This window comes from Prionailurus bengalensis, chromosome A1 (genome assembly GCF_016509475.1).
Source record: "Prionailurus bengalensis isolate Pbe53 chromosome A1, Fcat_Pben_1.1_paternal_pri, whole genome shotgun sequence".
NCBI classification, from domain to species: domain Eukaryota; kingdom Metazoa; phylum Chordata; class Mammalia; order Carnivora; family Felidae; genus Prionailurus; species Prionailurus bengalensis.
In genome coordinates this window covers 109,081,979-109,096,294 of record NC_057343.1, presented here as the reverse complement: position 1 = coordinate 109,096,294, position 14,316 = coordinate 109,081,979, and the positions used below count along the sequence as shown (strand labels likewise).

The following is a 14,316-nucleotide window of genomic DNA, read 5'->3' as shown; positions in this document are numbered from 1 at the left end:
GACAGTGGAGTCCTTTGTAGTAACACCTCTCAGGTTATAATTTCTTCTCTTAACGTTGCATACCCCTTGTCTTCATAATAGTGTTAAGTTAATAAAGCAAAATAATTGTACTCCTCTGCTTTGTTCATCAGTTGTAAGTCTCAGAATTTTATTGTCTGAAGGTGTACCAAGCATTTTACCGTTGGAGACTGTGTCTTTTTTCGCCATTGGGAGGCAACATTACCACCTTAAGTGCAAGCTCCTCATAGGAGTATCTGCAGTAGATGCCTTGTGGCAGAACTGTGAAGAGTAAGGGTGGGTACTAGAGGAATTGTGTTTTTAGATTGGACAGGGTGTGGCAAAAATTTTTTTTCTGTAATTTTTATAGCAAAATGAGGTTAATTTTTCGTCCAAGCTCAATTTTTTAAGCAGTTATAATTTCATTCTTCTCTTATGCTTCTGAGTTTTACTGGCTTCCTGTGTCTTTCTAGGAATTGAGCATTGGGCTGCAGGAAAGTACCATATTGCATAGATTATTCTTCCTCAGAGGAGTTGGTACATGCTGCAAGTCGGCTGTTGTGCCTGTGATGTAAAAGCTTTCCTTTGCAAAATGCAATTCTATTGTTTCCACTTAAATGTACTAATTACAGAAAACCTTAGTGCTAGTTTTGATATTTGATGTTAATTTAGAGTATCTTGAAGGTTATACGTTTTAGAACAGTTAATTGATAAATGGGAAGTTTTGCAGGCAGAAATCCCTGAATGAGTAGTGTAACAAATACATGTGTGATATCTGAGAACTGAGCTGCCTTATGTATTTGTAATGCAAGTATCTTACCAGAGCTAATTATTTTCCCTTGGGAGGACAATCCTGTGCTAAATTTGAATAATAATATTAGGAAATCTGCTTCCCAAATAAAGCTATGTATCAATGTACAGAATTAAAAATCAAGATGGATTTTTTAAAACTGAAATAGAGAGTTGCTGCTTGCCAATTTTTTTTTTCTTAAAGAATTTAGCTTGCTGACGTGTCTCATGGAAGGGTGTGTGTGTGTCTGTGTGTTCTCAGTAAATTGCTTTTTGGGCTACATCTGCAGATACAGTAGCCAATTGATCTAATGCAGTTTCTGAAGGCTTTCTATACAGGTGATGTCATCCTTTTAGCTCTATTCTCCTCCCACTCTCTTTCCTTCTTATTAGATATTTCATCTTACTGCAGAGCATGGAATCAATAGGAGCTTCTCCTTAGGGAGCTGCTGTGAAATAGGCAAGGACAGTAGGAATTAAAACACTAACATATAGTCTTGTTTTAGCAGAAGATGTAGGGTTTTTGTATCATATCCTATATAAATTTTCAACCAGAAAAGCCAGAGTTAGATCAACATTACTGTCTTACTGATGCATTAGAACAAGAAGCAATACTGCTGAGCTGTAAATAGTGCATGTGAAAAGAGAACATTTTAATTTTGGAGATTTTCAGGCATTCTCCAGGACAAACCTGTTAGAGCATATCTATCTTTTAAGTACCATTTGCTTGCTCAATGGTTGATTTTTCTTTTTTTAAACCTTTGGTGATTAAGAATATCAAGAAGAAACTTTCATTTTAAGGATACAGTGTTCTGGTTTGCTTCTGATGCAGAAGAAATACTGCAGTGCTTGCTCTACAGAATGAAATAAGTTGAAGAAGAGACAAAGCTGTGTTACAGAGAGGAAAGGTTTCTCAGGATCCAGGAACACAGATTTGGTGCATGTTGCCTTATTTGCGCTGATTGATACCGTATTAACTGTTGTGTTACCGCTGTGCATGTCTGTGCCAGGTGCCTGAGGAAGCATGTGTATGTCTGTATGTACTGAGCCAGAAATGTAAACATCTTAATTTGCTGTGATTTGCTTGTTAAAAGTGAACCTTGTGATGAAAACTGTTGCAGTTATTTAGAACAATACTCTGAGCTACTGAAAGCTCCTAATTTCAGTGTGAAAGGGATTTGGAGATCTGGGATCTGCCTTTATATAACACTGCAAATGGCGTATGATTTGTAAAAAGAAACTTAACAGAATTTTGTCATCATACTCATCCGTGTGGCTCTGGTTTGAAAAGGAAACTACCCTTTCCAGCCCAGGAAATGGCTTTTCTTGTTCGCTGTTATGCCAATTGTCTTCAGCCATGGGCCTCCAAAGTAAGTAATGTGTATTATTTTCTTAGAGATTGATATAATCTAGTTATTAAATTTAAATTCTATTTTGAATTGTAAATGAGCCTTATTGTGCTGTTACATTTTCTAAACTGTAAAAATAAGAATTACAAAGCAGTCTTAAAAGCTAAATCTCATGGCCATTTTGTTTTTCAATTTAAAGGAATCTCTAAAGTGTCCTAATGTACCTCTAAGAGGATATGAAAAAACCTTCTTAATAATCTGTAGACTTAAAATGTAATGCATTTGAGGTGTACTGTCTTCAGACTGAATCATTTGGTTATAGCTATTTCTGTACTTTTCTGTGAGTGTACTCTTTAAGTTGATGGCATTGTATTGCCTCATTTTAAGTGGTTGATGTATATAGCTATGTTAGTCTAATCTCTAGCTTATGCTATACAAATTTTTATCACACAGAAATTTTAGGAAGACGGGGTAATTCTTAACCAGTGGAATATGAAGAAAAATATTATTAAAAGGAACTATATGAAAATTTTTTATAGTGTTCTTAAGCATTTTAAAAATAGTAGTAAGTGAACTATTAGTAGCTTGAGACATTAAGATAGCATCTGTTATATTTGTCATTTTTTTAAAAGCAAACATTAACTCACAGTAAAGCAGAATGCTACACAAAAGGACATGCTAGGTTTTAGGAAAATATACAGTGTAATTTAATAAATTGTATTGTTTATATTGGCTGTTTATATAGATCTGGAATCTGATGCCACTCAAGTTCTCTTTCCTGTTATGTAAATTTGAAAACAAAAACAGAGTAATATGAATTTTTAGTTTTGTCTTATAAAAACTAAATGTGTTAGTAACATTTTAATTGACTCTGTTAAGATTTCCTTATGGTTTTGTTGAATAGAGACAGGCACAATAGAGGCATTTCCTAGGATGAAATCATGTCTTTGTTTAAAGGTTGTCCTACTGATGGTGACTAAGGGAGAAATACTAGGATAGCGTCGTCGTAGTATACAGTTTTATCTGAAAGATGGCTTACTGCCTATCTTTCTTAAATGCAGCTTCTGGAAAGACATTGACATTCATTATCAAACAACTGATTGAAATGTAAAGAGATGGAAAGAAACATAGGTATACACTTCATTTGTACTATCTGGTAAGACAGGGGTGGCCTCTGTAGTACAAATGCCACCTGTGGGGTCCATGCTTTGTGGATGCTTGATGGCGATACTACTGAGGTTTAAAACATACAGAAGGGAAATGGATGAGACCAAATGAATAAGCTTTAAAGAAAATCAAGAATGAGATATAGGGGTTGTTTTTTTTAGAATAACAACAAAAAATAGACCTTGGTGGTACTGGTAATCAACTTTTAAGATTTAACAAGTGTAGAAGAGCCAAAGGGGATTTAAAAAAAATCAGATTTTAAGGTTTGATTCGATGCCAGCAAATACCATCTGAGCAGGATTCTGTGATTAGTACTTGACTATGTAAATTAAGTATTTATAAAAGAGTACATGTCTCCTTTTCCCCTCCCCCATCTTTCATGTTATTCCTGATGGAATTTTAACTCTGGATTGTGATTAAACACATTAAACCTGTGATTAATTTTTCATACTTGGTACTTTTGATTTTCCAGTACATCCTACTGATTTTTATTAATTCATGTATTTTGCCCACCCTACTACTTGGATTTCATTACTTCTGAATTCTTTTATGTTCTTAACAGAATAAGTGGTTCTAGCAGCAAGAGAAGGGGGAAAGGGGAGTAGATGAACTTAAATGTTCAAAATGCCTTACTTTATATTTATAAAATAATTGTTTATTATATAAAATAATAAATCTAAAGTCTTTTTAGCACTTTGAAAAAGTTAATGCCTTGTCTTCTGGCATCCAGTGTTAGTGATGAGAAGTCTGGACTCCTTTTAATTCTTATTCCTTTGTCAAGCAATCTGTTTTTCTTGTTGTTTGTCGTTAGTTGTGTTTTTCTTTGGATTTTATTTTTATCCTTTATGCCGTGAAGGTTTACTATGGATTGTTGTAATTTTTGTTTTGTTTTGTTTTATTGGTACCTGGAAGTCTCTCTCAAGCTGAAGATTCCCCTGGGTATTCATTTATGGGAAATTTATTTTTTGAAAACTGCAGTTCTCGTCTTATTGCTCCAGATGTTAGAACTCTGGATCTGTCCAAAATATCTCTAAACATTTGTTTCATACTTTATTTTCATTCCATGCATTTTCAGTCTGATCTTCTAGCTCACTGATTCTCCACTTGTGACCAGTTGCTGTTCTGCTCTTCATCTTTTAAATTTCTAATTGTAGTAATCATTTATGAAATCTCCACTGATGATTTTTCACAACCACCCTTGTTTAATAACTTGTTTTCCTTTTATGGATACCATTCATTTACCTCATTGTTGTCTTAGCTTTTTCTTCACGTTTCAGTTCTTCTCTTAGTTGAGTGTGTGTGGATTTTTTTCAGGAGGTGGTTGTTCCTTGAGTGACTGAGAATTCACCTTCCTGGTCTGTGGAAATTGCTTGCCCAAAGGAACTGTTTACTGGATGGAAGAGGCATTACCTCTTTGGCTTCTATTTGCCTTCTCTTAGGTGCTCTTGGGTCACAGGTCAAGGAAGTGCTTCCATTTTCTTTCTTTTTTTCTTAAAAAATTTTTTTAATGTTTATTTTTGAGAGAGAGAGAGAAAGAGCACAAGTTGGGGAGGAGCGGAGGGAGAGGGAGACACAGAATCTGAAGGAGGCTCCAGGCTCTGAGCTGTCAGCACAGAGCCCGATGTGGGGCTCAAACCCACAAACCATGAGATCATGACCTGAGCCAGAGTCCGTCACTTAAATGACTGAGCTACCCAGGCGACCCCAATTTTCATTTTTACACACAACTAAATCTATAGGTTGTTTTTTTGTTTTGTTTTGTTTTGTTTTGTTTTTTGCCCTTATCTTACTTATCCTGTCTGTAGCTTTTGACACAACTGATCACTCCCTTCTGAACAGACTTTGTTCAGACTATAAGCCAAAGTCTTCACCATGAGTCACTAGACAGTGTATGACTCTTCTCCCTTTATCTTCTGGTACATTCCTCCTCATTCATTGCATCTATTCTAGTTTTCTTGCTTGTCTCAAAGTTGCCCACTCTTTTTAACTTTTTTTTTTTTTTTAATTTGAGAGAGAGAGAGAATGTGAATAGGGAAGAGTAGAAGGGGGAGGTGGAAAGAGAGACAGACTTAACCAGGTTCCATGCTCAGTACTGAGACCAACACGGGGCTTGATCCCACAACCCTGGTATCATGACTTGAGCCAAAATCAAGAGTCAGAAGCTCAACTGACTGGGCTACTCAGGCCCAAAGAGGAAACTGATTTCCTTTTTTCTCAACAAGTCTGTCAATACTTTAAATAAACTTACTATTAAATGCAAATATTGAATGAAAGCAGTGGGGAGATACATGTGTCTTAGAATGGAAAAACTCTAATACTTACTGTTGTTTAACAGTATTCCTTCAAACTTCATCTTTTAGTAAAAATAATGAATTTGAATTAGGCACGCATGCTTCCGCTGTAGTTTGACTTGCCTCAGGCAGAGTGCTGGTGTAACATACCCAAGGCTCCTGTGATTAGATAAAGCTTTTTCCTTTAGGGCTTTTGAGAAATTTTAGACTGTCTCTCTGAAACAGGTTCCAAACTGTGCTTTTTGGGCCTTAGAATCTATTTTTAATTCTCTCTCATTGTCAGCAGATATTTCAAGGACATGTCACTCTCTCTAGTCCTGGAAGCTCCTTTATAAATCTGCTTTTAATTTCATAAGGCTTCTGTCTTCTTGTGCCTTGACTAATGTTTCATGTCTCCATACGTATGTCTTCCATTTCATCTTCTATGATGCTAGAGTAATCTTTTTAAAAAGCAGATCTCTTCTAGTCATTTTCTTGCTTAGAGTTCTTTAATAGCTTTTTTTCTAGTAGAGGAAATCTAAAAATACTACTTCTGGCTCTACGTATATCCCCACCTGAGCCACCCTGATTTCCTTACTGTTTTCTGATTGCATCATGCTCACTCAAGCTTATCTAGATGGGTAGATAGGTAGGTAGGTAGATATAGATAAACATACACACACTTATACATAATAGGAATAGAGAGAGCATGAGTACCGCATTCAAAGGAGTAGGGTGAAAACATAGAAGTAAGTTCACTTTCCACTCATTTTCAGCTTCCCGTATAGGCTCTGATGTTGAGAGTTTTTGTTTTTACCTAATTTATGTCACTTTGTACTTGGTTTCTGATGGTTTTAAGTTACATGCTCATTCTTAGCTCTGCTTTGTATGTCAAGTATGTTAGCACTTACCATGTTCTCATAAGGGATTCTAGTAAAACTCATTTTTGACCCTTATTTAATTTTTTCATCATAAAATGCCAGAATGTATACTACTATGTGTATAGCTACCCTTACACAGCAAGGGCTATAGAATTTTATCACATTCCAGTGTTTGTGGCCATTTTTAAAGTGGGAAGGTAAGAGAAAATTACCCTCACATACATGGATTTATATATATTTGTTTTCAGGTTTGAAAACATTTCAAATAATTTATTCATAGAAATAATAGAGGAATGTTTTCTTCATGCTGAAATTCCTTTTGGACTACCAGCCTTGATCTTTCTCTTTCACTAGAGAGTACTTCTCTTGATTGTTTGGTATATATTTCTCCAGATCTTTTCTCCCACCCTTAGATAAGTTTGTACCCAGAAAATATGTAATGGTATTTTTAGGCTTTTAAAAAAATGAGTCTTACATTTATAATGATAGTTACTTTTTTAATCAGTGTATCAAAGAGACCTATTCAACTTTGACTATAAAGGTCTACCTCATACCTTGAACTGTTGCACAGTATTCCATAATAGGCTAAAACAGTTTAGCCATTCTCCTTGGGATGGTTGGTTTTCTTTAAACTGTTACAGTTTGTTCATAATGAATGTTCTTGTACATTCCTCCTTACACACCTGTATGCTTTTTTAAGATAGATACCGGAAGAGGACCTGTTGAGTCATAGGTGCATGTATTTTAAATGTAATACTTCTTAATGTTTATTTTCCAGAGTGGCTACTCTTCAAATCACTCTCCAGAGTGGCTGTCCCAATTCATAACTCCCATTAGTAATTTATGAGAATATTGTGTTCCTCCATAGTCTTGCCCATATTTTGTATTATCCAGCTTTCTTTTTGCCAATTGATGAAAAAAAGTTACTTGTTTAAATTTTTATTTTGCTGGTTGTTGCCAGGGTTCACCAGTCTCTTCCAGCAGCCTTCTTCTCCTGCTGCTGTGACTTAATTGGTCCTGTATTGATATGGCAGAACCAAAAGCAAAGCAGTATTGGGGTCTGCATATAAAGCACTTGCCCCAGGGACACCTGGGTGGCTCAGTCGATTAAGCATCAGATTTAAGATCAGTTCATGATCTCATGGTCCGGAAGTTTGAGCCCCACATTGGGGTCTATGCAGATAGCTCAGAGCCTGGAGCTTACTTAGGATTCTGTTTCTCTCTCTCTCTCTCTCTCTCTCTCTCTCTCTCTCTTTCTCTTTCTGCCCCTCCCCCCCCCAACTCCCCGTCTCTCTCTCTCAAAAGTAAACATTAAAAAAAAAGAAATTTAAACACTTGCCCCAAATTGTTACCTGGACCTACAGAGAACTTTGAATCCATGAAATACACATTTTGGTACGTTAAGTCTATCTGAGACATAACAGCAGCTCTGTCTGTCACTGCCCTTCTCAGAAGCTCTCTGTTACCTATTCGGAATCGAAGTTAAAATACATACTTTGTTCGACATTGAAGATTATGCTCTACGTCCAGCCTCTTTTAATGCATGCTTTCTCCTTTATATGTACACAGTCTTCAACAGACTATGTACTTTTTCATAATCTTTGTCTGTATTCAAGCTGAATAACCTTTCCAACCTCCAAATAAAACTTTGATACTGGTCCTCATGGACATTTGAGCTCCAGCAGAGCCCAGAAGTTCAGGTATAAAAAAATGGATAAAGGAACTGTGGAAATTAGGAGAGATTGAAAGACCTGGTAGGCTCCAAGGATCATGGCGAATTGAGATTGCTCATGAAAGGTCAGCTATTAAGTCCCTTCTGGGATCAGGAAGAAAAGAAAAGTCAGAGAAGGTTTAAGAAATTAAGAATTCCTGTGGGAGGAAACTTTTTCCCTTCTGCGTCTTTTGTTAGAAAGAAAATAGGAACTGTTAGGTGTTAGGAATTCACAACTTAGTATCAGGAAACCACTTAGTAGGAAAGAGCAACTGATATATAGTCAGGCTGTCTGGATTTCAAATCCAGTTTCCCTTCTTCCTAGCTATGTGACTGTGGGCAACTTGTGTAACTTCTCTGGGCCTTGGTTTTCTAATCTTTGATGATTAAATTAGATGATCTATGTAAAAAGTATGTAGAAGGGAATGTTTGCTAGCTTACATATTTGGCACATGTAATGAGCAAACATTAGCTGCAGTGACCATCATTATTATTCTCATCAGATAAAAAAGTTAAAAGGATTCCTATATGTAGATCTAAATTTTCTTCATGAGGTAGAAAGGAGATGCTGTGTACTTGTAAATCTGTGTGCACTCTTCACTCTTAAACTGTGGTCCTTGAAGGTGGTACCTATCTGCTTTCATCTTTATGTTACCAGCAGAGTTGCTGGTACAAAGTAGAATATAGCGAAGACTAATAGACTCAGCTAGACCTGGGTTTGCATTCTAACTCCACTACTTACTTGAGTTAGAGATCGCCTCAGTTCCTCATTTGTAAAGCAGGGATGATAATAATGCCTGTTTTTAGGGTCTAGTGAGGATGAAAGATTGCTTAGTAGATTTTAAGTATTACTACTAAGCCAGGACTTGCTCTTCTGGCTTTGGTTCATTGTGTTACTTTTATGGATGACCTCCTTCTCTTTGGTCTTAACCTCTGTAGGAATCTTGGAATATAGATTATCTCCCACTTCTGACACCTGAACCAATCATCTGACCTTTGAAAACTATTTTCATTCTTTGGCTTTTCATCTACGTCATTCCTGTGTAGGAATTTTTTTCTGTCTCAACAGTAGAAACTAATTAGGAGGAAGATCTTTGACCTGAGACATTCTCCTCTCACTATTTTTGTATTATTATAACCAGTTATAGTTAGCTCATTGATTTTCTGCTGCTTTTTAAAATACACATAGTAGAGCCACAGAATGGCCTCTGAGCATAGCTTTAGTTTATTCCACATTTTTTTGATCATAGCATTTTAATTTGTTTTTGTTTTTTCTTTGTTTTTTGTTTGTTGTTTTTGAGAGGGAGGGAGGGAGGGAGGGAGAGAAAGAGAGAGAGAGAGAGAGAGAGAGAAAGAGAGAAAAATCCCAAGCAGGCTGCACCCCCGGCTTTGAGCGTGATGCAGGGCTCCATCTCACGACTGTGACATCAAGACCTGAGCTAAAATCAAGAGTCAGATGCTTAATGGACTGAGCCACCCAGACACCCCCATTTTTTTACTAAATTTAAATCAGAGGTTACAACAATGCATCCTTCATCTATCAAGTCTGTTGCCACAGTTTCATGGACATTGCAGAGAACTTAAAGTACTTTTATAACTTTGTTTACTTTTTGCCTACCTTACATTCTGTTGTTAAAACATACTTTAATTGTATGTATGTATTATAAACTTTATGGGAACTTAATGTTACTATTTATGTAGTCACTATTCATGTAGCTTTACCCACACATTTCCTGGTTTTCATTGGTTTTCCTTCTTTCCTGCATCTAGAAATTTCCGTTTGGAATTGTTTTCTTTCTCCCAGTGGATTTTCTTCATTCTAGGTCTGTTGGAGAGTATTTCTTTTCATTTTTGGTTCTCTGAAAATGTCTTTGCTTTTGCCTTTTCTTTGAGGACTGTTCTTGCTGGGTACAGAATTTTAGCTGTTGTAGATATTATTCCATTGTCTTCTGGCTTCCAGATTTCTGTTGAAAAGTCAACCATCAGTTTAATTTTGGTCTTGTCAAAGTAATCTTTTTTTCCTGACTGCTTTTAAGACTTTTCTCTCTTTTTTCCCCCCACCAGTTTTACCCTAGTATGCATACCTATGGTTTTGTAATTATTTATCTTGTTGGTAATTTTTAAAGCTGTGTGATCTGTAACTATATATTCTGTCATTTGGGAAAATGCTCAGCCATTATCTTCTATGCCTTGAATAGCTTTTTTTTTTCCCCCCTCTTTGACTCTGGTTATTCAGATGTTAACTTCTCGCTGTATCTCCTGTGGTTTTTGCCCCTTCTCTCCCAACTTGATTCTTTTTTACCTTCATGCCTCATTGTGGATATTTTTTCAGGCCAGTCTTTACTTATTCTTTTTTTTAATCTTTCATTATTTTTGAGGGAGAGAATGCGCACACGTGCATGCACCCATGAAGGCGGAGGAGGGGCAGAGAGAGAGGGGGACAGAGGATCCAGAGTGGGCTCTGTGTCAACAACAGAGAGTGTGACGTGGGTCTTGAACTCACAAACCATGAGATGAAGCTGAATTCAGATGCTTAACTAACTGAGCCACCCAGGTGCCCCTCCCCTTTACTTTTCTAATTCTTATCTTAGTTATGTCAAATCTGTTGAGTCCATGTTTGACTTTTTACTTTCCATAACTTTAATTTTCAATTTTAGATTTTTGATTTTATTTTTGGTTAATACTTATTTGCTAAAGTTATTTTTTCTTAAGTCTTTATAGACTTGACCCTTGAACAGGGGTTCAAGCACCGCTGACCCCTGTGCAGTTGGAAATCCATGTATAACTTTTAAGTCCACAAAAACTTAAGTACTGACAGCCTACTGTTGAGTGGAAACCTTACCAATAACATAGTCAATTAAGACATATTTTGTTTGTTATATGTATTATTACAATAATGTAAGCTAGAAAAAAGAATGTTAGGAAGATCATAAGGAAAATACATTTGCAGTACTACAATGTATTGAAAAGATCCACATGTAAGTAGACCCATTCATAAGTGGAGCCATATAGTTCAAACCTGTGTTATTCAAAGTGCAGGTGTCTTTACCATGGATTGCTATACTAGAACATGTATGGCCAGTGAGCTGTATCCCCTGAGAGCTAAGAATGATTTTTACATTTTAAGGGGTTGTTTAAAAAAAAAAGTCAAAGGGAAGTATGTATAGAGATTATATGTTGCCTACAAAAGTCTAAAATATATACTCCTTGGTCCTTTAAAGAAAATGTTTGCCAACCCCTGCTATATATATTAAATACAGTTATTTTAAAATCTGTTTACTGCGTTATTTGTAAGTTCTTCATTGTTGTCTGAAGTTTATTTTGTTTTCATCAATGCTGTCTTGTAATGTGCTTAGATTTATTTGAGCAATGTATGTTGTATATGCAAAATTTTTATGGTAAAGATTCATTTGCTTCCAGTAGTTAACCAGAAGCACTAGTAACCCTGTATAACGTTAATACAACTTCAGGGATTGACATGGATTCTAAAATGAGCATCAGTTTACTTTTGGATCACATTCATTACTTGAGTGTAATGTTTTTTCCAGGGTCCCCTTCCAGAGAACAGCCCTTATATGCTAGGCCTTGGAATATAACTTTTGTCTCTTTAACCAGTGACTCAGAAATGCTTCTGAATCTCTTGATCTCATCTTTATGAATCAGGAAAACCTCAAAGGTCATATTGTGTGTGTTCCAGTTTTTCTGTTTACCTTAGTTAGAGAATTCATCTGAGTTAGTTACCTACTATTATCAGCAGGGGCATATGTGATACCATTTCTGTGTGTAGTTTTGATAATTGCAGTGACTACTGTTAAGATAATAGAATTCAGACTTGGCCATTTTTCCTTTAGGGTTTATTTAGTTTTTAGTAAAACTAAATGCATGTTTCCTTGATGTTTTTTTACACTAAAGCAATGAGAAACCCCTGTTTTAAAAAGTAAGTAGAGGGGCGCCTGGGTGGCTCAGTCAGTTAAGCAGCCGACTTCTGCTCAGGTCATGATCCTGCAGTCCGTGAGTTCAAGCCCCTTGTCGGGCTCTGTGCTGACAGCTCAGAGCCTGGAGCCTGTTTTGGATTCTGTATCTCCCTCTCTCTCACCCTCCCCCGTTCATACTCTGTCTCTCTCTGTCTCAAAAATAAATAAACATTAAAAAAAAAAATTAAAAAGTAAGTAGATTTCTCTTAATGTTCCTGAATAGCAGTTGCAGAGGAATTATTTGGAAAATAGATCACCATGCCTCCTATCTAATACTTTCTTTCACTACTCTGCAGCATAGTGGTTTGTTGTTTATCTTAATTCCTATTGCATTTATTTTGTGAGGTTTGTGTTGTTGTGTTGTTTTTTTTTTTTTTTGGTATGAAAGGTATTGTACAAACTTGCATCCTTTATAAAAGCATAACCGCACTAAAGATAATGTAGAATAATTTCCTTCTTAAGTCTCTTGTATCCTTACACCTAGCATAGACATTCATTAAATCATGATTACTAACAAACTTTTTAGGGACCAACTACAAATTGGTACAATATTATGTGAAAAGAGGGTATAAAATTTTTGAAATTTGGAATGCAGTCAACTATTAAGTCTTGCTGCCAGATGCTGTACTTTAACCCAAGATACTGCCTTTTTTTTTTTTTTCATACTAATGACTATTTTGTGTTAGTGGGGTGTGTGTGTGTGTGTGTGTGTGTGTGTGTGTGTGTGTGTGTTCACATTGTTAACACTTTAGGGTGGCAGTAGCTGATAGTTTTATTTGAAACAAAAGAGGGGCAAAGTTTTTCCTCTGAAATACCATTACTAATGGTAATCTCTTCTGGAATCTACACAGTGAATTCCTGTCTAGGCTTGACTAACAGTGTCATAGTACTAATTTGGTTCTTATTATTTCCGAAGATTTTTCCTAAAAGTGGGGAATTTGGGTTAGAAATGGGGTTGCACAGTAATGTACATAAAACCAAACTTTGTTGCAGAAATTACAACATGTCAAAAACTCTTGACAAGTTTTTATTTAATTTTTTTATTGTTTCTTATTTTAATTCCAATATAGTTAACAGTGTTATATTAGTTTCAGATGTACAGTATAGTGATTGAACAATTCTATGGTTATATATGTTCAGAATATATTAAATTATTTTTCTTCTTCAGCTTCCAGCCGATCTTACCAAGATGCACATCACAGACAACCCTCATCCACAGGTGACTCACGTGTCTTCTAGTCAGTCTGGTTGTAGTATCGCCAGTGACTCTGGGAGCAGCAGTTTATCTGATATCTACCAGGTAATATCTTAGGAGTTTGTGTGCTGTACATACGGCTTTTTTATTTTGCCAAATATCCCATGGTTGTGCTTTGGGTGATCACTTATCTTTTAAGTAGGGTATGAAATTCAGGTAGAAGGTCTTTGGGAAAATCTGCTATATTGTTTCAAAATTGTAAGCCTAATTAAAGAAGTGATCTATCATTTGAGAGTGATTAAATACGGTTCAGCAGTGTATGGATATAATGTTTTTTTTTTTAAGTTTTTATATATTTATTTTGAGAGAGAGGGAGAGCACAAGTGAGGGAGGGGCAGAGAGAAAGGGAGACCAAGAATCCCAAGCTGCCAAGCAGGCTCTTCACTGTCAGCACAAGGCCGTGATGTGGGGCTCAGTCTCACAAACTGTAAGACCATGACCTGATCTGAAATCAAGAGTTTGATGCTTTAACTCACCGAGCCACCCAGGTGCCCCAATGTAATGTTCTTTTTCATTACTTTTATCCAGGGGAATTCATAATAATATATAATCCTTGCTTTGTTAAAAAATAGTTCTTGAAACAGCTGAACTTAAATTTATAAAAAGGCTGAATTTTACTGTAATTGACTAAGTTTTTTATAAGTAGTCTTGAAGAAAATAAGAGTTGCTGTTTTTTTTTTTTTAAGTTCTAGGTGTAGAGTTGCTTTTTATTGTAAAGGCTTTCTTAAATTTTTAGTAGCCCCATTAAAAATGTAAAAGGAAACAGGTAAAATTAATTTGAATAATATATTTCATTTAGCACAATATATCCAAGTATTATCATTTCACACATAATCAGTGTTTAAAAATTAGGGGTTACTTAATTTTTTATCCTGTCTTCAGTAGCCCGAATTCTTAAATTTATTTTAATATAAATTTAAAGT

General features: G+C 35.8%; 1 protein-coding gene across 1 annotated transcript in view; it reads left to right on the top strand.

The window, feature by feature from the left end:
• Window positions 1–14,316, top strand: part of RAPGEF6 (Rap guanine nucleotide exchange factor 6) — a 192,503-nt gene that overhangs the window by 79,930 nt on the left and 98,257 nt on the right. Inside the window, 1 exon segment of the mRNA XM_043587048.1 lies at window positions 13,307–13,438. Within this exon segment, the coding sequence (XP_043442983.1) occupies window positions 13,307–13,438 (132 nt within the window).